Raw genomic sequence first — 24851 nt, 5'->3', positions numbered from 1 at the left:
CTAAGACTGCAACCTTAAAAAGGAAGTATCAGTGTCATGCAGCATTTGGTAGAGAGCTTTGGAACCTTAAGAGCGCCTCTGTTGCATAACAAAGCTGACCCAGGACTGTCTTCCTGGGGCTTGGAGGCAGTAGCTGGCTTCTCCTAAAGGACCTACTGAGACCACTCAGGGGCAGAAATGGTTAACAGTCATTCATTCAGACCACCTTGATTCAGTTCCTTCATTTTTACTGGATGATTTCAACTCTGTTGTGTTTGCACTGGTTGATTTCAAAAGTCAATCTATTTGCTTTTCATCAGCAAAATTGCTCTGTCCTCCAGGACCATGCCAAAGAATATGATTTCATGTATTTCACTACCTCCAACTGTTATCAAAGTCAATGATACAAAAAGTAACATTTTCAAAGGATGATAGCCTAAGAAACATGTAGTTTATTCATCTCTCTAATTAGCTTAGATTTTAATCCTGGATCAAACCAAAGCATTACTCATTAAGCTGAACAAATATTTGGATAGTATTTTTGTGGGGTGTGTGTGTTTGGACAAGTTCCTCTTCTTTAATAAAATTGCTTTTACTAAATTGAGCTTGGTTGGGATGCCCCCTGCTTGCTTGCTGCTGGTTTTTATGGATGAGATATATTGCGGAAGTTGTCTCTCACATCACTCAGCCAGCCCTTCAGAAGCCCCAAGGGAGAAGATTTCTTCAAAACCTTCAGCGCAAGGAAGACCTTTGACTCTCCTGAACAAATGACCCATTCCTATTTTTTTTTTTTTAATTTTTTTTATTATTATTATTTTTTTTTCCAGTGGGTTTTGTCATACATTGATATGAATCAGCCATGGATTTACATGTATTCCCAATCCCGATCCCCCCTCCCACCTCCCTCTCCACCCGATTCCTCTGGGTCTTCCCAGTGTACCAGGCCGGAGCACTTGTCTCATGCATCCCACCTGGGCTGGTGATCTGTTTCACCATAGATAGTATACATGCTGTTCTTTTGAAATATCCCACCCTCACATTCTCCCACAAAGTTCAAAAGTCTGTTCTGTATTTCTGTGTCTCTTTTTCTGTTTTGCATATAGGGTTATCGTTATCACCTTTCTAAATTCCATATATATGTGTTAGTATGCTGTAATGTTCTTTATCTTTCTGGCTTACTTCACTCTGTATAATGGGCTCCAGCTTCATCCATCTCATTAGGACTGGTTCAAATGAATTCTTTTTAATGGCTGAGTAATATTCCATGGTGTATATGTACCACAGCTTCCTTATCCATTCATCTGCTGATGGGCATCTAGGTTGCTTCCATGTCCTGGCTATTATAAACAGTGCTGCGATGAACATTGGGGTGCACGTGTCTCTTTCAGATTCCTATTTTATAGACCATGCAAGTCCCACGAACACCTGCCCATGTAAGGGAAATTTAATTCAATTAAGTTTTCATTTTCATTTTAACTTCTTTTTATCTCTTCTCAAATGAATTTAAAATAAGAATGCTGTAAAAGACCCACTGTTAAAGTGGAATGCTTTTAAATGTATATATAAATATATATACACACACACACACACATATATATATCTCTCCTCCCTCAGTCTCTCTCTATATAAATAGATATGTATATATACATTCTTTATGTTCCTAGAGAGATGGACCAAACTTTGGCCTCTGTAGTTTCCTGTTTTCTTAATCATGTTTCCTTACACTTGAAGGGACCATTTAAATAACAGGTCTCATAGTTTTCATAGGTCACGTCAACCCATCCTCTATATATACAACCGTATCAACTGACTGCCCTTGACCAACTTGGGTCCTCAGTCTTCTCAATCAATGATTTCTGGCCTGAAAACTTAACATCATCATGTGCCTGCTCTTTGTCTGGCACCCAGATCTGTCCTGAATCATCTCTACCCCAAACTATGCATCAACAACAGCTGCCTCTACCCTCGTCAACCTGGGAAATAGGAAAAAATGGCCAAAAAAAGAAGAAAGCAAGATTTATAAGTCTGTGAGAAAAGAAATCCTAAAACTCAGTTTGATTATATGCTAACTAGATACCTTTGGAAATCTAATGAGCTTTATACATTCAGTTCAGTTCAGTCACTCAGTTGTGTCCAACTCTTTGTGACTCCATGGACTACAGGATGCCAGGCCTCCCTGTCCATCACCAACTCCCAGAGTTTACTCAAACTCATGTCCATTGAGCCAGTGATGCCATCCAACCATCTCATCCTCTGTCGTCCCCTTCTCCTCCTGCCTTCAATCTTTCCCAGCATCAGGGTCTTTTCCAGTGAGTCAGTTCTTTGCATCAGGTGGCCAAAGTATTGGAGTTTCAGCTTCAGCATCAGTCCTTCCAATGAATATTCAGGACTGATTTCCTTTAGGATGGACTGGCTGGTATCTTTGCAGTCCAAGGGACTCTCAAGAGACTTCTCCAACACCACAGTTCAAAAGCATCAATTATTTGGCCCTCAGCTTTCTTTACAGTCCAACTTTATATGTGTATTCATGTATACTTTATTTAATATGTAAAGTATAAATATCATTCAAAAATTTAAGATACACTGAATTCATAAGGACATAATATTCTAGAAAACATTCTCCCTTTTTTCTCTGGATATTACCTTTAGGAAAAGCTACCCTGAAATATAGATAATTTAAATTATCTTCCAAAAACTGTTATTCTCATTAGATGGCCACACATAAATCAATGAAGTTAGAACACTCCCTTATACCATATACAAAATTTTAATTTAAAATGGCTTGAAGACTTACATATAAGACACAACACCACAAAACTCCTAGAATAGCACATAGGCAAAACATTCTGTGACATAAATCGCACTGATGTTTCATAAAGTCAGTCTCTCAAGGCAAAATAAATAATAGCAAAAATAAACAATGGGACCTACTCAAACTTATGAGATTTTGCACACCAAAGGAAACCATTAACAAAACAAAAAGACAAACTACAGACTGGTAGAGAATTGAAAAAGATGTACAAACAGTCCATACAACTCAATTTCAAAAAACAATACTTTCAAAAAATAGGCAAGAGACCTGAACAGACATTTCTCCAAAGAAGATATACAAATAGCTAACAGGCAAATAAAAAGATGCTCAATATCATTAATTGTTTGAGAAATACAAATCAAAACTACAATGAGGTATCACCTCACACAGGTCAGAATGGCCATCATCAAAGACTCTACAAATATATGCTGGAGAAGGTGTGTTGAAACAAGAACCCTCCTACACTGTTGGTGGGAATGTAAATTGGTGCAGCCATTATGAAGAACAGTATAGAAGCTCATTAAAAACACTAAAAACAGAGTTACTGTCTAATCCAGCAATCCCACTCCTGGGCATACATCCAGAAAAGCTAAGTGCTCTAATTCAAAAAGATACATGCACCCCAGTGCTCATGGTGGCACTATATATAACAGCCAAGACACAGAAGCAGCCTCAGGGTCCATCAACAGATGAAGGAATAAAGACGACATGGGTTGTATGGGTGTGTGTGTGTACACGTGCATCCGAACTTCAGTCAGGTCCAACTCTTGGTGCTGCTACGGACTGTAGCCCACCAGGCTCCTCTGTCCATGGGATTCTCCAGGCAAGAATATTGGAGTGGGTTGCCATGCCCTCCTCCAGGGGATCTTCCCAACCCAGGGATCAAATCTGAGTCTCTTAAGTTTCCTGCATTGGCAGGCAGATTCTTTATTACTAGTGCCACCTGGGTGTATATATATATATATATGTGTGTGTGTATATATATACACACAGACACATATGTGTAAATGTGTGTATATTTATATATGTATGTTTGTAATGGAATACTACTCAGCCATTAAAAAAGAATGAAATAATGCCACTTGCAGCATCATGAATCAACCTAGAGATTGTCATACTAAGTGAGGTAAGTCAGAAAGAGAAAAACAAATACCATATGATATCACTTATTATGTGGAATCTAAAAACTGGACAAATGAACTTATTTAAAAAATAGAAACACAGAGACATAGAAAACAATCTTATAGGTACCAAAGGGGAAGGGGGAGGGATAAATCAGGAGTATGGGATTAATAGATGCACACTACCATATATAAACTAAACAGTAAATTATTATATTTCACAGGGAACTATATTCAGGATCTTGTAATAACCAACAATGGAAGACAATAGGAAAAGAATATACAGACACACACACACACATATATATAACCAAATCACTTTGCTGTAGACCTGGAACACAATATTGTAAATCAATTATATTTCAATTAATAAAAACTGTTACTCTCAAGTCATCCAGTATATATATTCACTTGCTATCAATGTGTAGGTGCAAGAAAAATAAATTCTAATATAAGCTCAAAAGAAACACTCATAGAAAAATAAATATCCTTTTAAAAGCAGCTCCCAAGAAAACAATATTATTTAAGAACTGTTTTATTTCAGATTATCAAAGCTTCTTCACGGAAGCAGTCATTCAACGTTTACTACCTAAGTCATTTTCCAAGGTCAGTACTACCCCTTGATATCGAAGTCAGAAAAAGATACTAGAAGTACATAAACAAAAACTACACACAAATATCTCTAATGAATAGTAATGTTATAATCCTCAACAAAATACTAGCAAGCCAAATTCAGTAAAATATTAAAAGAATTATATACCATGACTATTTGGGATTTATTACTGGAATGCAAGTATGGTTCAACCTATTAAAAGTCAATGTAGAACACCACATTAACAGAATGAAAGGAAAAAATTATATGATTATTTCATTGAGTGTAGACAAAGCATGTGACCAAATTCAACACCTTTCATGCTAAGAACATTTAACAGACTAGAAATAGAAGTAAACAACCTCAATATAATTAAGGGTTACTATATTGGTAAATACAATACCATGTTTAGATTTATAACCTACATCAAGGAAACTAGACTCATTAAAAATTTCCATAAGGAGTACTTACCTGCCAAAATTTTCTTGAACTGTCTAAACCATATGTCACAGTGGTCTTCACTTAAATTAATAAGATCAAGAGTAGAATCCTTTAATTTATTTTGTTCCTTTTTCAAACATATGAAGAGAGTGATTCCTAATAAAGTACCACTTCTCTGCTGTTTAATTGAATAACGCCGTTTCAGTTTGACAGAGAATATGTCCTTGAGTTCAACAAATTCTTCTTTATGTAGAAAATCATACTTGGAATCACCTGAAAAGAAATTAAAATTTCCAGTCAAAACCATTGTGTTTATATTCTTGTATGTATGAAAAATAGTGAAAACTCAGAAAATATTTACCATCTGTAATTTTACTGATTATGCTTTGTCAAGTCCTATATGAGATGAGGAGGGGAAAAAAGAAAAATTAGGTCCATTATCCCATAGATAGAAAAAAATGGAAGAGAGTCCCTGCCACACAAGGCCTAGGACATTCAGAATCTGAGAATATTCAATGTATGAAGAATTCCAGGAACAAAAACAAAGCAACATATCAGTAATACTAAATTAGTATCATGCAAGAGGCTTCCTGTTACTTACAGGGACAGACTAAAGTAATGGAAAGAAAAGGATTCACTAACATAAGTGAGTTTGAGGCAGGCTGTTGAAGGCAACATGAAAGGGAAAGAAAATGTACATTCTTGGTAAAGAGATACATGTGCAAAAAGGAAATGGTGAGACTGCCGTGAGTAGAAAACATAATGAATTCCTACCAATCTAAAAAGAAAGATCCACCTGAATCTTACTATGTTGCTGTTGTTGTTTACAAACCTACATCTCATGACTTGATGGATGGGATAGAAGGAAATTAAAGAAGAATAACAATAATCTTTGTGGGAAGGTCATCCACCCGAAAAGGCATCTACTGCAATGAACATTCTGAATCAAAACAAAATTATAATGCAGGAATTATCTTTGATCTTTGTGGTTTTTGGCTTCCTTGAAGGTGATTTATAAGAAAAAGAAATGATTCAGACCTCAGGTTTCTTTCCCTGAAGATTTTCAAGGATTAGCAGAAGGAAAAGTTTGAAATTCACATTAGGATGAGTCAATGAAAAGTGGGATAAATTTACTGGTGAACACAATAACACTGAATTATTTTGTTTCATTGATTTAGGATCCAAAACAGTTTAACATGGATATAACTATGTATCATTTAGTTTAAGAAACTTCTGTTGAATGCTTTGTGTTAAACACTATGCAGAATGCAAGAGAGAGAAGTTCTACTACCTGCACTGGAGTGGCCATTAATTTATTAGGGATTAAAATAGATATTTAAAGTAGATATAATTGGGATATACATAAAAGAATTCTGGTATCTCAGAGGGTCTTATTAATTTTTATTGGAAAACCCAAGAAAAGAATTTGAACTAGACAGTTTTACAGGGTTAGAGAAGGCAAATAATGGATTTCTATGTAGAGCACAACAGAGAGAGTAGACAGGCAAGTTAGAAGCACATACAAACACACGTGTCACTGTGCGCTGTGCCCATTGTATGTCGGTATTTCTTTCATGGACTTTGGCTTCATCTTAAATATGGTCCTTTCCATCATTGTACAATGATCGCCAGTGAATTTGAATTTGGTTCTCTATTCAAATCCAGTGGGATGGAAAGAGGTGTGCATATATGAGAGATTCAACATGTTTTAATCCCGAACAAGGATTAAAACTTTTTGTTATTCACTGTCCTAATGTTATACTTCACCTGGAACACTTACTCTCTTAATCAAGACCCTTCCCAGGGGGTGCGTTGGGACCCACTTCCCCTAAAGGCTGAGGACACCTGAACTGAAGTTGGGAAGGCTCCCAACAAGGTGCAGAAGAGGAAGTCTGAGTCCAGATTTATCGTGAGTCCATGATAAATCTTCATGCTACACTTGGGAGTTTGCTCTTTGAGCATTGATCCCAAGGTGGTGTACATTTTTCACCCTGTAATTTAGTTTAGCAAAGATGATTATGTCATCAGGATAAAGATTAGAAAACACAAGCAAGACATTGGAGGAATGGAAACCAGTCTATGAGGCTTGGACTAAGGTAGAGGAAATGATAGGAATGTGCTTTCCTTTTTAATAATTGTACTGGAGAGAAAAATATTATGTTTAGAAGTTTTTTCCCCTAAAAATTTATATGTTATTGAATATTAAATTTAACATAAAATTAGAATATTACATAAATGCAAATTTAGAATTTATTTATATGTTTGTGCAGAGTGGATAATTATTAGCTGCCTAACATTCCTCCTACAGGCAAAATATAAAACCACATCTTTTGTTTCAGTTCAGTCACTCAGTTGTGTCCAATTCTTTGCAACCCCATGGACTACAACACACCAGGCTTCCCTGACCATCACCAATTCCTGGAGTTTGCTCAAACTCATGTGTGTCGAGTCTGTTATGCCATCCAATTATCTCATCCTCTGTCATCCTCTTCTCTTCCTGCCTTCAATCTTTCCCAGCATCAAGGTCTTTTCCAATGAGTCAGTTCTTCACATCAGGTGGCCAAAGGATTGGAGCTTTGGCATCAGTCCTTCCAATGAATATTCAGGACTGATTTCCTTTAAGACTGGTTGGATCTCCTTGCAGTCCAAATGGCTCTCAAGAGTCTTCTCCAACACCACAGTTCAAAAGCATCAATTCTTTGGCACTCAGCTTTCTTTATGGTCCAATTCTTCCATCCATACATGACAACTGGAAAAACCATAGCTTTGACTAGACTGACCTTTGTTGGCAAAGTAATATCTCTGCTTTTTAATATGCTGTCTAGGTTGGTCATAGCTTTTCTTCCAAGGAGCAAATGTCTTTTAATTTCATGGCTTCAGTCACCATCTGCAGTGATTTTGGAGCCCCCAAAAATAGTCTGTCATTGTTTCCATTGTTTCCCTATCTATTTGCCATGAAGTGATAGGACTGGATGCCATGATCTTTGTTTTGTGAATGTTGAGTTTTAAGCCAGCTTTTTCACTCTCCTCTTTCACCTTCATCAAAAGGCTCTTCCGTTCCTCTTTGCTTTCTGCCCTAAGGGTGGTGTCATCTGCATATCTGAGGTTATTGATATTTCCCCCAGCAATCTTGATTCTAGTCTATGCTTCACCCAGCCTGGCATTTTGCATGATGTACTCTGATATAAGTTAAATAAGCAGGCTGACAATATACAGCCTTGACGTACTCCTTTCCCAATTTGGAAACTGTCTGTCGTTCCATGTCCAGTTCTAACTGTTGCTTATTGACCTGCATACAGGTTTCTCAGAGAGGCAGGTAAGGTGGTCTGGTATTCCAATTTTGGTATGTATATTGCCTAAAGTTGCTTCCCTGGTGGCTCAAATGGTAAAGAATCTTCCTGTTATGCAGGAGACAAGGGCTCAATCCCTGGGTTTGAAAGATCCCCTGGAGAAGGGAATAGCAACCCACTCCAGTATTCTTGCTGGGAAATCCCATGGACAGAGGAGCCTGGTGGGCTACAGTCTACAAGGTAGCAAAGAGTCGGATACAACTGAGCAACTGAGCACAATCTTATAATATTCATTATAAGCTTGTGTCTCACATTAATTTAATTTTTATGTAATCAAACATACAACAAATAAGACCGCCAAAGGGGGCAGGTAGGAAGTGAGGGAAGGATCACTGAGGGGAAAAAATGAAAAGGGTGAAATATGTATTTTTTCACTCAAAGTCCTGTATTATAGTCTCAGTTCCTGGCCATGTGTACTTTACTTTGGCAGTAAACAATTCAATGACTATTCCTATTTAAAAATCTCTTGTAATTGCAAATTTAAAGATACTAAAACACAACAACCAAGATCCAACTTAGTAGTAAAAACTAGCAGAATTTATGGAAACAGGGCAAGAATACCTATTATTACTCTTACTATTCTCAACTTTCTGCTCACTATCACACACAAGGAAAATTAAATAAAGACAACTGATGGTAGAAGGGGGAGAGGGAGAGATGAAACTATAGCTATTTATAGACAGTATCACAATATAGTCACAAAACCCAAAAGAATCTATTTGAAAGCATTAGAACTAATACGAATATCCAATAAGGAAGCTGGTTACAAATATATCAATATCTAGAAAGAAAAGATATTGGGGATAAAGAGACCCTATGCAAATTATTATCCAGGAACAAATTTATCAAAATGATCCTGGACTTGTTTGGGTAGAAAAGGCCATACAAAATAAATCGAGAGAAAATGAAGGCCTATCAAGTTCCAAGATTACATTATTTTTACGCTAGTATTCTCATTATTACTACTTATAATGCAATTCCAATCAAAATCTAAATGGTATTTTCTTTGATGTAAGGAGCAAGGGAACTTATCAAATGATTTGTAAATTTTCTTGGAATAAATAATGAAGAAAAATGTTTTAATAGTAATGAGGAGAAGTACATACCCAGTCAGATAATATCTTGTAAAGTTATAATAATTAAAACATCTAGAAATAGGTAAATGAATGGTTCAAAGAAACATTTGCAAATATTTTAAAAGTCACAAATGTGATAATGGTAGTATCCAAAATCAGTGAGGAATATTTAGTAAAAGATGACTTAGAACTGGTTCATATTTAAAAAAGAAAAGAAAAACTATATCTCTGTTTCATAATATACACTAATATTCCTAGATTACAAAGAACTTTATATAACCATAAATTAGTAAAGCCATAGTACGGCAATAAAGGCAGACAAACAGAGACTGAGATACATAACATCAAGGTTATTTAATGCCAATAAAGTCCTAAAGACCCATAAATAGAAGTCATAAACAAAATCCAACTGGGAAGAAATATTTGCAACATATGACAGTTAAATAATCTATTTAATCAAGAAAAGAAACACTTCAGTAGAAGAGTACATTAAAGACTCAGGCAGGCATTTCACAAAAGAAGAAATGCAAATTGACCAATGAACATATGAGAAAGTTCAATCTAATTAGTAATCAAAGAAATGCAAATTAAAACAACAAGATACCACTTTTTGCCTTTTAGATTGGCACAAGATCAAAAATAACGCTCACTGATGGTGCGGGCAAAGGGAACCAGTCCCAGCGCTGGTGGGAATGCAAAAATGGAAACTGCTGGAGAACAAGTTGGGAATACTTATCAAAAGATTTCAAAATGTTAATTGCAGCAGTATTTATAATAGCAAAACTATTTGAAGCAGTATTCATGATCTTCAATAGGAGAATTGCTTAATCATCATCTTCTGCAACTCACAATGAGAAAATTAGACCCTTGTGTTCTGAGGTGGAAAGACATCCATGTTAAGAGGTATGAGTAAGTGGAATAAAAAGCAAATGACGATAATCTGAGAGGCTGATCTCACTTTCATGAAAAGGAGAAAAAAATCCACGCAGAAAACACATAACAAATAGTGGTTATCAATGAAAACAGAGATATAAAGGAGTATAAGATTAATTTTTACTTATAAACCTTCCTTTCTGTAATCAGCATTATATTTTATCAGTTTTTTAAAATGAGAAAAGGGAAAATGTTTTAAAATATGCATATTTTTGATCGAGCAATTTACTTCCAGGAATTTACCCTAAGGGAATAGATAATATGCACAATTTAGCTAAAAGAATGCTTACCCAAGCATTATTTGAGTGAAACTTGGAAATAACCTAAATGTGACCTAACAGAGTATTGGTTTTGGAAAATGAAGCATATTCATATACTATAATGCTATTCAGTCATTAAAATGTAGAAATCTGACTAAAAAAGTGTCTAAAACAGTGTACCACATTTCCATTACTGTTTTGTATATATTTATTGAATGCATAATGTATGTGGAATGTATTTCCATATGCACATATGTATGACGATACATATGAAAACTTGAAAGGAGAATGAGATTGTGAATTAGTTTGCGTATATGAATTTCTAATTTTCCTACAATGGAAATATTTCTGTAATCAACTGAAAAAGATGGTTTTCTTGCTCATCCTAAAATAGTTCCTGGTCATATTATTCATTTTTATTTTTATTTTTTTTCTAAAACATAAGGGAAGCTAATATTTAATTAGTGTGTGCTATATGCCAGACATTGCCCTCAGCACTTTACACCTATTATCTCATTTAATCCTTACACTACCCAAGGTAGACGCTTTTCTCTAAAAACGAGGAATTCAGGCCACAGCATTTAAGTAACTTGTCCATGGTCATACATCTGTAGGAGCCAGATCCAAGATCTAAATCCAAGTACTTTGACTGGTCTTTACCAACACTACACAGAAGTAACGACCTTCTTGAAGTAAACACACACTCATCTGACCTTCTGGATCTGTTTTTTATTCTAGTCAAACTTAAAACAGTAGACAAGCCATTGCTCCGTCTCTAACTAGATCCTAGGAAAACAGCAAAACCACTCATATGTCTTAACTTAGTAGACTTGATCCTTAAACAACCCAGGGTTGCTTAAAGGTACATCCTCATCATCAAAAATCCATATATAATTTATAGCCATCCCTCTATATTCACGGTTCCTTCCATCCATGGTTCCACATCCAAGAATGCAAACAAGCACCATTTACTACTGATAAAAACTTGCATATATATGGACAAACACGGTTCAAACATATGTTGTTCAAGCGTCAACTGTACTTCATTCAAAACTTCATGGTGACCTTCAAGGAAATGGAAGGTTAGACTGTAGCAACCAGGAGCTGACAGAACTGAAAACTCTGAAAAGGCCTGTAAATCTCTGAATGGTATCTCCTGCTTTCCCAGCTTGGACTTCTAATCTGTTCCCACATTTGCCCACAGATTCAAATCTGGGGTTTTCACATGCCTGATCTCTTCGCCAGTGTGACAAGAGGAAACTAAGAGGAAGAACTACAGATTTAGAACAAATATTTTGTTTTCATTTGAAATGAAAATAAAGATAACTGATTTGTGAATAAAATAGTTTTTGCTTGTTTTACAAATTTCTGACAATAGGCAAATGTTCTTCAGCACTCTATTTTCCTCAGCAGCTATAGGAATCTCTCAGGTGCCAATTTCCAACATAGAAATTCTGGCCTATTATTCATTTCTGCAATGTCACTCATTTACACAACATGAGTAAATCAGCCCAGTTCTCTCTAATCACAGGATACACCTCATTTTAAACAAAACTGTTTCCTAACACATGCAAAGACATGTATATAACTAGTTTTATAGAAAACTGTTTTCTTCTGAATATAGTCTTTAGGAATAAAACTCATTAGAATTGTGTGAACTTGAATTTAAAATGGTCTTATTTAATGGCTTGGAACTGCCTAAACATTGTTTACCCATTATCAGATTAGATGGTGCTTGTCTGTCTTTGTTTTGTTTTTGAAGTTCGTGAGATATAAGCATCGGCGGACCAGCTGGCTCTGTGGGGTAGCAGGACACTAGCTTCCAAGACTTGAAAGAGAGCTAAGGCCAAAGGGTCCTCAGGTTTCTAGGTGGAGAGCCCTCAGGCTAACCCCCAGTGAGCTGAAGGTTCTAGAGATGTCTGAGAGGATAAGCTGAAAATCTAAGAAGGTCATTGTTTCCCCTCTACCCCCACACCAAAACACTTAACTCTTTGAGACACAGTTAGAAAATACAAATATTTATGAGAAATATGATTAAAGAGAAAAAAAAGGAACCATATTCAGAGTGAAGACTATTATTTTGGGGTCTATAAAAATCAACCACTTATCTATACCTCTTTATAATAAAAGCTTAAGAATGACTCAGACTCTTATTCTCTATGTGAATCAGAAAAATACTGCTTTTGGTTTATAAACTATTTTATTTATAAATGCTGAAACATATTTAGGTCTTTTATCTCTGCCCAATAGTTCATCTGTAAGATAGCCACTTCCATCACAGTACAGCAACCTCTGTTAACAGGATAACCAGTTTCTGCCATGAATAAAAGCAAATGCTTTCATAATTGTATGCAAAAGCCATATTTCCATGCACAACCTAAGGATATAAAAGAGGAGCTAAAATTTTTTAAAAAAATACTAGGGATATAATTTAAATGTAACTTTAATTTACTTTAATGCTAAAACATACCTTTATTGGTAAAAAATATGAAGTCAAACTTTATCCATAAATTGATATTTGATAACATTAGAAAAATATGAAAATCATCTATAGACATTTTTTCTCAGTTTAGGAGCATTAAAACCTTACAGATGATGTGCAATTTTTCTTTGTGGCATGTGGTTTATTATTTGAAATCTATTGGTTCATTAGGATCATATTGGTGATAGCTAGTTGTTTCAGAACATTAACTGTCCTCTCACATTACTTACAGAGATGCTGGGGACCATCTGTTCCAGCACAGGATTTAAGTATATGTCTATTGGATATCATGCTATTTATTTAATTCAGCACCCACTTCCTATTGTTGTATTTTCTTGGGGGGAAAAGTCAATTTAATTACAGGGAATAAAGATAACCTCTCCTGGCAGGTTACCCTGTCACCATGAGAGCAAAGCAGGACCTGCTTAAAGTAGGTTAAGGTGGCTAACAAGAACAGTAAAACCAACATCACTTAAGAATATTTAGCAAAGGTTTAACAGAAATAGAACAGTGAATGGCACTTTTAAAAATATTACTGTAAGCCCAGGGCTTGTCTAAATCAATCTTGGCACATCTGTCTGATGCAGACCGTAAACAGGATTAGAGCTGGATTTATCTGCTTGGCGCTAATTGTGCTCACAGTATCTGCACATGTCCACTCTTTAAAATACTGCCCAAAAAACAAGGCTGCCTGGTAGACAGCTCCCACAACAGAGCGCAGACACACACTTATGGTATATTAGATGGTTAAGCAATGTGATGTCTAACCATTTTTTTTTTTTTTTTTTTGGCTCTTCAGAATGACTTATCTAATCCCCTAATTAAAAATACAAAATTCTGTTTGAATACACCACATACTGAGATAAATCTGTGAAGCAAGGGACCAATAAATTTGAATACACTTTAATTGTAAGAAGAAAACACAATTTAATTGTTAATAATCAGGTTAAACCAGGGTTTAAATAAATAGGGCTACTCCAGTAATTTACTGAAAAACCATCACAGTGCATTACAATCCTCAAGAATTCTGACTTAACATTCATTAGCATAAAAGCTTAAGTTCCTAAATATAAACACTTGTCAAGAACGACAAGAAATAGAATTATCTTGTAAAAGAATACCAAAAAGTCACATTTTTGTCATACCAAATATAAAAATTAATGCTCAATTTCTATCTGCAATTTTTTCCCACTTATTTCTAGTTATTTCTATCATGTATAAACAGCTTAGGGACTTCTCTTAAGAACTTAAGCACCCAAAGATACATAGGTACTTTTGCATAAAGTCTAAAATGAACTGATTAGTCAAATAATATAAATATTATTCTTTGATTATTTGAAATATAGACAATAAATATATATTCTTTATTCAGAACATTGAATGTCTATGCTACAAAGTGACAATAACAATTTAAAATTACATAGTCTATGTTTAATCACAAATACCACATAAACTCAGTATATTTAAAAATAGTATAATTGAAAATTTAGGTTGACTTTGACAAATTTCTATTCTAAGCTCTTTTCTTGGAACTCATGTTCCCAATAGCAAACTCTTAGAAATCAATTTTTTCCCTCAATCAAAACCATTAATAAATGTTCATACTTATAATGTTATTTTATACAAATAATGGCAAAATTGGCAAATTAAGGCAACCATTTAAATATTCTCAATATGTTTTCTCAGAAGGTATAGAGGATCAAAATGATTTTTATAAAAATACTAAAGATGTTATTTGCCTTTTTCACTGTGCTGACATTTGCATGGATGGTGAAAAGGAAATAGTGGTTAAAACATCTAGTGTCACCATGAATCAAGGAAGTGACACTAAATTTCACTAATAATTGTTGCAGTCCTTATCACTTCAAACTCACAGTTTAAAAAAAAAAAGTATTACTTAACTGTCCTTGATGAAGTAGTAACACTTTATTTTTTAAAAATCTCTACCCTTTAGTAATTTCTTTTTTATATGTATTATGTGTGATAATGGGAATTGTACCAAAAAGCATTTCAGCTACAAATGAAAGTGATAGTTCTCCCCAGGAAAAGAATTCATACCATTCACACTGTGACTAGCTCGATTTTGTTCAGAAAACCATTTTTGCTTGAAAGATGGGACTAACAAACTATTATATGCGAGTATGAGTATTTGGTAAATGTTTTCTGGGAATTGAGTAAAGTGAGCCAGTCACTCAAGCAAAACAACTGAGAATGCTGTCAATGACAAAATTCTAACTTTCAAGCAAAACTCAGAATTTTGTAAAACCTGTATCTGCCATGGTGAGCTTGAGAGCTTCCCAATATTTAAAGAATCTTATGCTGAGATTGGCAGTGATGTTAATATATCTGATAGTTTAAATATTTATATAATTAAATGTGTCAACATTTGGAAGCGCTATATAACTCAGTAGACCAATTTTTCCAAATACTCAATGCAGGATATTATAAAATTATGCATAATTAAAGATTCAAAGTGCAATAAATTTTCAAATAGCAAACTACAGAAGGTTAATTGATATGTTTACAGATTCTGCTTTGTAACTAACATTTAAGAAATTCGCACTTACCAAGTTTTACTGTAGTATCAAAAAATATCCACAATTACCTGAAAACATTATTAAAATACTTCTCCTGTTCTAAACAAATATCTGTGTGAAATTGGATTTTTCTTATACACTTTAACAAAAACAAATACATTCACAACAAACTGAAGGCAGAAGCAATCTTGAAAACTCAGCTGTCTTTTACTAAATCTTTCTATTAAGGAATACTGTGTCTTCTATAAAAAAGATTTGCAAACTGTAGTCAAGAAAATGACACTGATCTTTTTATTGTTTTGGAAAATAATTATCTTTAGTCCAAACATTATTTATGTTAAAATGCAATGGACTCATTACTGTTATTTTTAATGAATATTTTAAATGTTTAACTTCTAGCATGGTAAATATCAGGGGTTATTAACTTATATAAACAAAGGCTCTTTGTGGTTTTCAACAATTTAAGAGTGTAAAGGGCTTCCAAAACTAAAAAAGCTCAAGAAACTCTGGCCCTATCTATAATGTTGTGAAGACAGGCCTAAGCTTAAGAAAATGCAGCCTAAAAATGTCATGATTTATGCATTTTTATCTTTCATCATTTTGTATCAGTTTAAGATTTTATCACTAATTTTTTAGACTGTCTATGCAACAAGTCTCTACTACATATGAAACCTAGTGAACTAAAAGAGCAATTCAAAATTTCATATTCTATAGCATGAGTTTATCATGCAATTGTTTGGGTTTTGTCATTTTCACTTCAGTAAGAGCACTCATGTGCATCTCTTGGAATTGTGTATTACCTGATTATATTATCTAGTTCTACATTTGCCCCTGTCATTTTACACATCTACTTACATTTCTGCTCCTTAGGGAAAACATTCATAAATAGGTAGTCTCTGAGAATGGTGTTTAGGTTAGTGCAAAAGTAACTCCGGTTCTGCACTGTTGAACTTTGCCATATGATATCAGAATACATTCTTAAATAAATGTGGTTACGTTATACATCATTTTAAGGTGCATTCATCGATTTATGTCTTTTGCTAATGAATTGATGTTAGACAAAAAGCAAATTTGTGTGATTTTCTTACTTGAGTTCAAAATGGGTCATAAAGCAGCAGAGACAACTAGCAACATCAACAACGCACTTGGCCCAGGAACTGCTAATGAATGTACAGTGAAGTAGTGGTTCAAGAAGTTTTGCAAAGGAGATGAGAGCCTTGAAGATGAGGAGTGTAGTGGCCGGCCATCAGAAGTTGACAACGACTAACAGAGCATCATGGAAGGTGATCCTCTTACAACTGCATGAGAAGTTGCTCAAGAACTCAATCTCAACCATCCTATGGTTGTTTGGCATTGGAAGCAAACTGGAAAGGTGAAAAAGTTTGATACATGGGTGCCTCATGAGCTGACCGAAAATCAAAAATATCATCATTTTGAAGTGCCATGTTTTCTTATTCTACACAACAGCAATGAAATATTTCTCGATCGGATTTTGACATGTGACAAAAAGCAGATTTTACACAACCACCAGTGACAACCAGCTCAGTGGTCACACAGAGAAAGTTCCCAAGCACTTCCGAAAGCCAAACTTGCACCAAAAAAATGTCACGGTCACTGTTTGGTGGTCTGCGGCCAAATTCATCCACCACAGCTTTCTGAATCCCGGCTAAACCATTACATCTGAGAAGCATGCTCAGCAAATGGATGAGATGCACCAAATCTGCAACACCTGCAGCCAGCACTGGTCAACAGAAAGGGCCCAGTTCTTCTCTGTGACAACTCCTGACTGCACATCACACAACCAACACTTCAAAAGCTGAATGAACTGGGCTACAAAGTTTTGCCTCATCTGTCATATTCACCCGACCTCTTGCCAACTGACTACCACTTCTTCAAGCATCTTGACAACTTTGTGCAGGAAAAATGCTTTCACAATCAGGACAACACAGAAAATGCTTTCCAAGAGTTCATCAAATCCCAAAGCATGGATTTTTTTTGGTGCAGGAATAAAGTTATTTCTCACTGGCAAAAATGTGCTGATTGTAGTGGTTCCTACTTTGATTAATAAAGATGTGCTTGAACCCAGTTATAGTGACTTAAAATCCAGGGTCTGAAACCACAATTACTTTTGCACCAACATAAATACTATTCTCAGAGACCAACAGAAAATATGAGCTTAATTAACTCATCTTACGGCTAACAAACACATGAAAAGATCCTCAACATCACTCATTATCAGAGAAATGCAAATCAAAACCACAATGAGGGACCATCTCACACCGGTCAGAATGGCTGCTATTCAAAAGTCTACAAGCAATAAATGCTGGAGAGGGTGTGGAGAAAAAGGAACCCTCTAACACTGTTGGTGGGAATGCAAACTAGTACAGCTATTATGGAAAACAGTGTGGAGATTCCTTAAAAAAACTGGAAATAGAACTGCCATATGACCCAGCAATCCCACGCTGGGCATACACACGGAGGAAACCAGATCTGAAAGAGACACGTGCACCCCAATGTTCATCACAGCACTGTTTATAATAGCCAGGACATGGAAGCAACCTAGATGCCCATCAGCAGACGAATGGATGAGAAAGCTGTGGTATATATACACCATGGAATATTACTCGGCCATTAAAAAGAATACATTTGAATCAGTTCTAACGAGGTGAATGAAACTGGAGCCTATTATACAGAGTGAAGTAAGTCAGAACGAAAAACACTAATACAGTATACTAACACATATATATGGAATTTAGAAAGATGGTAACAATGACCCTATATGTGAGACAGCAAAAGAGACACAGATGTAAAAAACAGACTTTTGGACTCAGTAGGAGAAGGTGAGGGAGGGATGATTTGAAATAATAGCATTGAAACTTGTACATTATCATATGTGAAAAAGATCACCAGTCCAGGTTCGACGCATGAGACAGGGTGCTCAGGGCTGGAGCACTGGGATGACCCTGAGGGATGGGATGGGGAGGAAGGTGGGAGGGGGGTTCAGGATGGGGAACACATGTACACCCATGGAGGATTCATGTCAATGTATGACAAAACCCACTACAGTAAAGTAATTAACCTCCAATTAAAATAAATAAATTTTAAAAATAATAATAAAAATTAATTCATCTTAATCCTATAATCTAGTCTTTTTTGGCATTACCAGTTATGTGTATCAATTCATATAGGATTATAGTTCATATATATGCTACTAAATGACCGTGTGCAGATTCCCCATGAACCCCAGAAGTATAGTGATCAGTCTTCCTTTTTCTAGTTCTCAGTAATTTATTTCAACAATATCTTCACTGTCCTCCTCATCTCTAATCTCTGAGTCCAACCCCAGCTCAATGCTTCAAAGAAGGATAGGTGTCCTATAAAAGTTTGCTACTGACTGTATTTACCATCAATCAGATAATATCTTAATTATGGTGTATGCAGTTCAATCTCTGAACCTTTGCTCCTTCATTTCCCAACAAATGGAAGGCCTTCTTGACTCTAGACTTTTCAAACATTAACCATCTGTCAGAGCTCATGGAGCCCCTCCTCCAAGAAACATCCCTCATTTTCCAGTCCCTCTGAACTCCTACATCCCAGTACTACTCAGCTGAAGTCTAGTCACATATTAGAGGTTCCTAACTTCACAGGGGGGAAGGCACAAGGGTCCTTCAAAGCCTTTTGAGAATTTAAGTTACATATATTTTTTCCCACATAAGTTAAATGGTGGTTTAAAAAAATAGCAACAGGGGAGGGATTAGAGAAAGATCAGACTGTAATAGTTTAGAATAAATTCAAAAGTTTATTTCATTAACATGATTGAACACTGACATTCCAGGCACTTCTGTGTGGGTATTAAAATGCTCATATTAATAGGGCAATCTCCATAGACAACTGTTTCTACGAGAAACAAAGGTTAAGGAGTCCTTCATCTTTCTTGGCCTGGAACTTGCTGGACTGTGGAAACAGGACTAAGCCACAATGATGGCTTCTATTGTCAGCATCTAAGGACAATGCCTGTGTATGGGTTTCCTGCCTGGTAAATGCCCTTATATTTCACAGTCCAAGCTGACTCACTGATACTCCTTTCTTCTGAGGACCTCAAAGAGTCATAATGCCTCAGTTTTCACCTCCACCATTACTAGCAATCAATGCCCTACCTATGCAGGTCTCATCCCCCATCATCTCACAGTAGTCATGGTGAAGTTCCCCTCAACTCTCCAAATAATCTAAAGGTTTGACTACTGAGAGACACTAAAAGGCTCACTTTAATACCACTCCCATTCAGTTTTACCTTTCAGTTCAGTTCAGTTCAGTCGCTCAGTCGTGTCCAACTCTTTGTAACCCCATGAATCGCAGAAGGCCAGGCCTCCCTGTCCATCACAAACTCCCAGAGTTTACTCAAACTCATGTCCATCGAGTCAGTGATGCCATCCAGCCATCCCATCCTTTGTCGTCCCCTTCTCCTCCTGCCCCCAATCCCTCCCAGCATCACGGTCTTTTCCAATGAGTCAACTTTTCTCATGAGGTGGCCAAAGTATTGGAGTTTCAGCTTCAGCATCAGTCCTTCCAGTGAACATCCAGGACTGATCTCCTTTAGGATGGACTGGCTGGATCTCCTTGCAGTCCAAGGGACTCTCAAGAGTCTTCTCCAACACCACAGTTCAAAAGCATCAATTCTTCAGTGCTCAGCTTTCTTCACAGTCCAACTCTCACATCCATACATGACCACTGGAAAAACCATAGCCTGACCAGATGGACCTTTGTTGGCAAAGCAATGTCTCTGCTTTTTAATATGCTATCTAGGTTGGTCGTAACTTTCCTTCCAAGTAGTAAGCGTCTTTCAATTTCATGGCGCGCCGGCTGCGACTGACCGTGCAGAAGCGAGGCCGTGAGGAGCTACCCCTCGCCCAAGGTCAGGGGTAGCGACCCAGAGCGCCAGGCTGCGACAGCGCAGGAGCAGCGGCCGAGAGGAGCTTCCCCACCTCCAAGGTCAGGGGCCGCGGCCGAGAAGAGCTACCACACTCACGAGGTCAGAGGCAGCTGGCCGAGAGGAACTACCCCACCCTGGAGGTCAGGGGCCCTGCCCGAGAGGAGCTACCCCACCTCCAAGGAGCGGCTGCTGCCCCGGCGCAGGAGGGCCGAGAGGAGCTACTCCAGGTTCAAGGTCAGGAGAGTCGGCGGTGAGAAGATACCCCTTGTCCAAGGTAAGGAGCACCGATTGTGCTTTGCTGGAGCAGCCGTGAAGAGATACCCCAGGTCCAAGGTAAGAGAAACCCAAGTAAGACAGTAGGTGTTGCGAGAGGGCATCAGAGGGCAGACACACTGAAACCATAATCACAGAAAACTAGCCAATCTGATAACAGACCACAGCCTTGTCTAACTCAATGAAACTAATCCATGCCGTGTGGGGCCACCCAAGATGGACAGGTCATGGTGGAGAGGTCTGACAGAGTGTGGTCCCCTGGAGAAGGGAATGGCAAACCACTTCAGTATTCTTGCCTTGAGAACCCCATGAGCGGTATGAGAAGGCAAAATGATAGGACACTGAAAGAGGAACTCCCCAGGTTGGAAGGTGCCCAATATGCTACTGGAGCTCAGTGGAGAAATAACTCCAGAAAGAATGAAGGGATGGAGGCAAAGCAAAAACAATACCCAGTTGTGGATGGGACTGGTGATAGAAGCAAGGTCCAATGCTGTAAAGAATAATATTGCATAGGAACCTGGAATGTTAGGTCCATGAACCAAGGCAAATTGGAAGTGGTCAAACAGGAGACGGCAAGAGTGAATGTCGACATTCTAGGAATCAGCGAACTAAAATGGACTGGAATGGGTGAATTTAACTCAGATGACCATTGTATCTACTACTGTGGGCAGGAATCCCTTAGAAGAAATGGAGTAGCCATCATAGTCAACAAAAGAGTCCGAAATGCAGTACTTGGATGCAATCTCAAAAAGACAGAATGATCTCTGTTCGTTTCCAAGGCAAACCATTCAATATCACGGTAATCCAAGCCTATGCCCCAACCAGTAACGCAGAAGAAGCTGAAGTTGAATGGTTCTATGAAGACCTACAAGACCTTTTAGAACTAATACCCAAAAAAGACGTCCTTTTCATGATAGAGGACTGGAATGCAAAAGTAGGAAGTCACGAAACACCTGCAGTAACAGGTAAATTTGGCCTTGGAGTACAGAATGAAGCAAGGCAAAGGCTAATAGAGTTTTGCCAAGAGAATGCACTGGTAAAAGCAAACACCCTCTTCCAACAACACAAGAGAAGATTCTACACATGGACATCACCAGATGGTCAACACCGAAATCAGATTGATTATATTCTTTGCAGCCAAAGATGGAAAAGCTCTCTACAGTCAGCAAAAACAAGACCGGGAGCTGACTGTGGCTCAATTTTACCTTTAAGACTGTCATTATTTGATCCTAAGAAGCCAAAAAAGTATTCAGAATAACTAATCTAAATCCAGGCTGTCTGAAATTAGCACATGCAGATTCGTATTGTTGGAAGGAAGTAGACCCATTGCATGAGACTAAAGCAATAATGTTCACTTGATAAAGATTGATCTTAGTACCAGGAAAGGAAAGTTCATCTGAGGAGCCAAGACAGCTAGGAACAGAATACCACCATCCTGATCATCCAAAATGAACTGGAAGAAATTCACCTAACCAGCCTCTAGGACACTTGAACTTATCATTAGTCTACCTTCCGGATGATAGAAATGGCACACCTGTGGTCAAGGAACCACTGTGTATGTGAAGGAAGCAAGGGGAGAAAATAAAAAAGAAATTGCCAGAAGCTACTTATATTGAACAGACAAAAGTAAACTTAAATACAAACATATTCATAATAGACAAAATATGGAAACAACCTAAGTATCCATGATGGATAAATGGATACAGAAAATGTCTCTCATACAAACACACATGGTGGAATATTATTGAGCCATTAAAAAGGAAATCTTGCCTTTGGGAATGCTTGGATGGATCTTGAGGGCATTATGCTAAGTGAAATGTCAAAAAAAGACAAATACTGTATGATCTCACTTGTATGTGGAATCTTTAAAAATCTTAAAAAAAAAAAAAAAAACCCACAAGCTCACAGAGAATGGACTGGTGGTTACCAGAGGCAAGGGGAAAGGGGTAGGCAGAATGGGTGAGGAAGGTCAAAAGGTAAAAATGTCTGTCCAGTTTTAAAGTAAGTCATGGTGATGGTGATACAGTCACTCAGCATGGTGACTATAATTAATAATACTCTATTGCATATTTGAAAGGTGGATATTAAAAGTTCTCATCATAAAAACTAAAATTTTGTAACCATGTTTGGTTATGGATGTTAATTAGACATTGTGGAGAGCATATCAAAATATAAACAAGTATTGAATTGTGTTAAACATCTAAATCGAATATATATGTTACATGTCAATTACATCTCAAAAAATACACATTTGAGATATTCTAAAAATATTTGCAGGCCTAGTCTTAGTGGAGACAAAGGAAAAGTGAAATATTTTAATGTAGCTGATCAGTTTTATTAAAAATCCAACTTAATAACTTACAAGACAAAGTTCATGTTTATTTTTAATATGCTAGGCACATGGGTGATGTGGGGCTTTATTTCATTTCCACCATTAAAAGCATAAAAGCATATACTTGACAAACATTGTTAGGTTTCTGCCTTCTTTTTGGCATTCAAAACCTCTATATGAGTAAATTCAGTGGGAATTGATTCACAAAAGAAATATTAAAATGAAGTTACCAATGTAAGGTAGTCAAATATCCTTTTACATTTATTTTCAGTTGGACTTAGGCAAAATGTAAAAATAAAAAACAAAACTGTGTTTTAATAAACACACATACAAAAACTATAAATTATGCTAGATAGTTGATACCATTTAGGCTCCTACACACACAAAATATGATCTTCTACTACCTATTTGAAATGAAATTTTAAAAGCTATTTTGGAGTAGAAGTTAGAAGTCGCTTTTTTTCTGAAAAAGCCTGAAATTGATTCAAAGAGTCTGATATGAAAATAAGCTCAATGTTTGACTTTAATGTTCTATATATACACTCTACATATATGGTATTTATTCAGCTATGCTCTCAATTAAATAAATTTAAACTAATAGTTTCTTCTCCATGCCTTTTGTCGTAATAATTCTTATTATGTACCACATGATTAGTACCACATGATATTAGTACTATATGATAAAAGGTACCACAAATAGTACTATGATAAAAGGTCAAAGGTAAAGGTAAAAATGTATTACTTGATAATATGAAACTTTTAGAGGAAACTTAACAATTTTTCATCAAGTATATATTTAGTTACACCATATAACATGTAACTGAAGCAAAATAGCTTGTAGGATTAAAGCAAGCCGTCTTCTCCACTGCACTAAAATACTACTGTCAGTAATTTTTTTAGAAAGATAAATTTGATATCAATGCGATGTGACACAACTGCATCAAGCCTTAATTTCACTCACAGTAAGAAGTCACAGGATTAAATAACACTGTGCAGTCTTTTAGAAAAGTTTATTGCTTCCAGATGGATTCAAGTTTCCTTTCAGCCCTGATTACATCCAATATGCACAGGGTGCCAACATTATAAAGGACAGAGTCAAAAATATCATTTATATAGATAGCAAGGGGCAGGGTGGAGGAACCCTGGCTTGTAAACAGTCTGTGCTGACCGGGTTTTGACTATTTTTAAGAAATTATAAGAAACATTTAATAAAAAGCAAATACCATACTATGTAAACATCTTGAAGGATGCCTGTTCCACAGAAAAACAGAAATCTACAGCAAAGTAGACATAAGATGACTCTTGGTTCAAGCTGCATGCTCTCTGCCCCCAGTTGGGTTCTGCCATGTGTCACCCGGCATGAGGCTTGCCACCAAGATGTCCACCTGTGCCTCTGTGGCAGAAGAGGCATCTATGTTTATTTCTTTCAACAGCACTGTTGAATATCAGCCATGGTGATCAGATATAAAGACCTTCAAAAACACCGACTACTTAAGGCATGTTTGCTAAGTTTAAGGATGCAAATAAGTCACTACCCCTATTTAAAAGAGCATTTTCTTAAGCAACCGAAGTATGACTACCATAAAAAATAAAATCCTTTGCATAAAACCCAAACAAAAAAGCTCTCCCTGTAATGTGGATTAAAAAATAAAATCACATCTGCTCTATCTAATCTATGAGAGAAAAGCAATAAAAATTCATGACTGAAGAAGGATTTCAGTCTGGGGGTTGGG

The 24851-nt window shown here is 36.5% G+C and overlaps 1 protein-coding gene across 1 annotated transcript in view; it reads right to left on the bottom strand.

The window, feature by feature from the left end:
* CERKL (ceramide kinase like) overlaps positions 1-24851 on the bottom strand; it is a 128718-nt gene that overhangs the window by 71287 nt on the left and 32580 nt on the right. Inside the window, exon 2 of the mRNA XM_043894058.1 lies at positions 4976-5218. Within this exon, the coding sequence (XP_043749993.1) occupies positions 4976-5218 (243 nt within the window). The remainder of the gene's footprint in view (positions 1-4975; positions 5219-24851) is intronic.

The sequence above is a fragment of the Cervus elaphus genome, chromosome 33, assembly GCF_910594005.1.
Source record: "Cervus elaphus chromosome 33, mCerEla1.1, whole genome shotgun sequence".
Taxonomy (NCBI): domain Eukaryota; kingdom Metazoa; phylum Chordata; class Mammalia; order Artiodactyla; family Cervidae; genus Cervus; species Cervus elaphus.
This window is presented reverse-complemented; position numbering and strand designations above follow the sequence as displayed.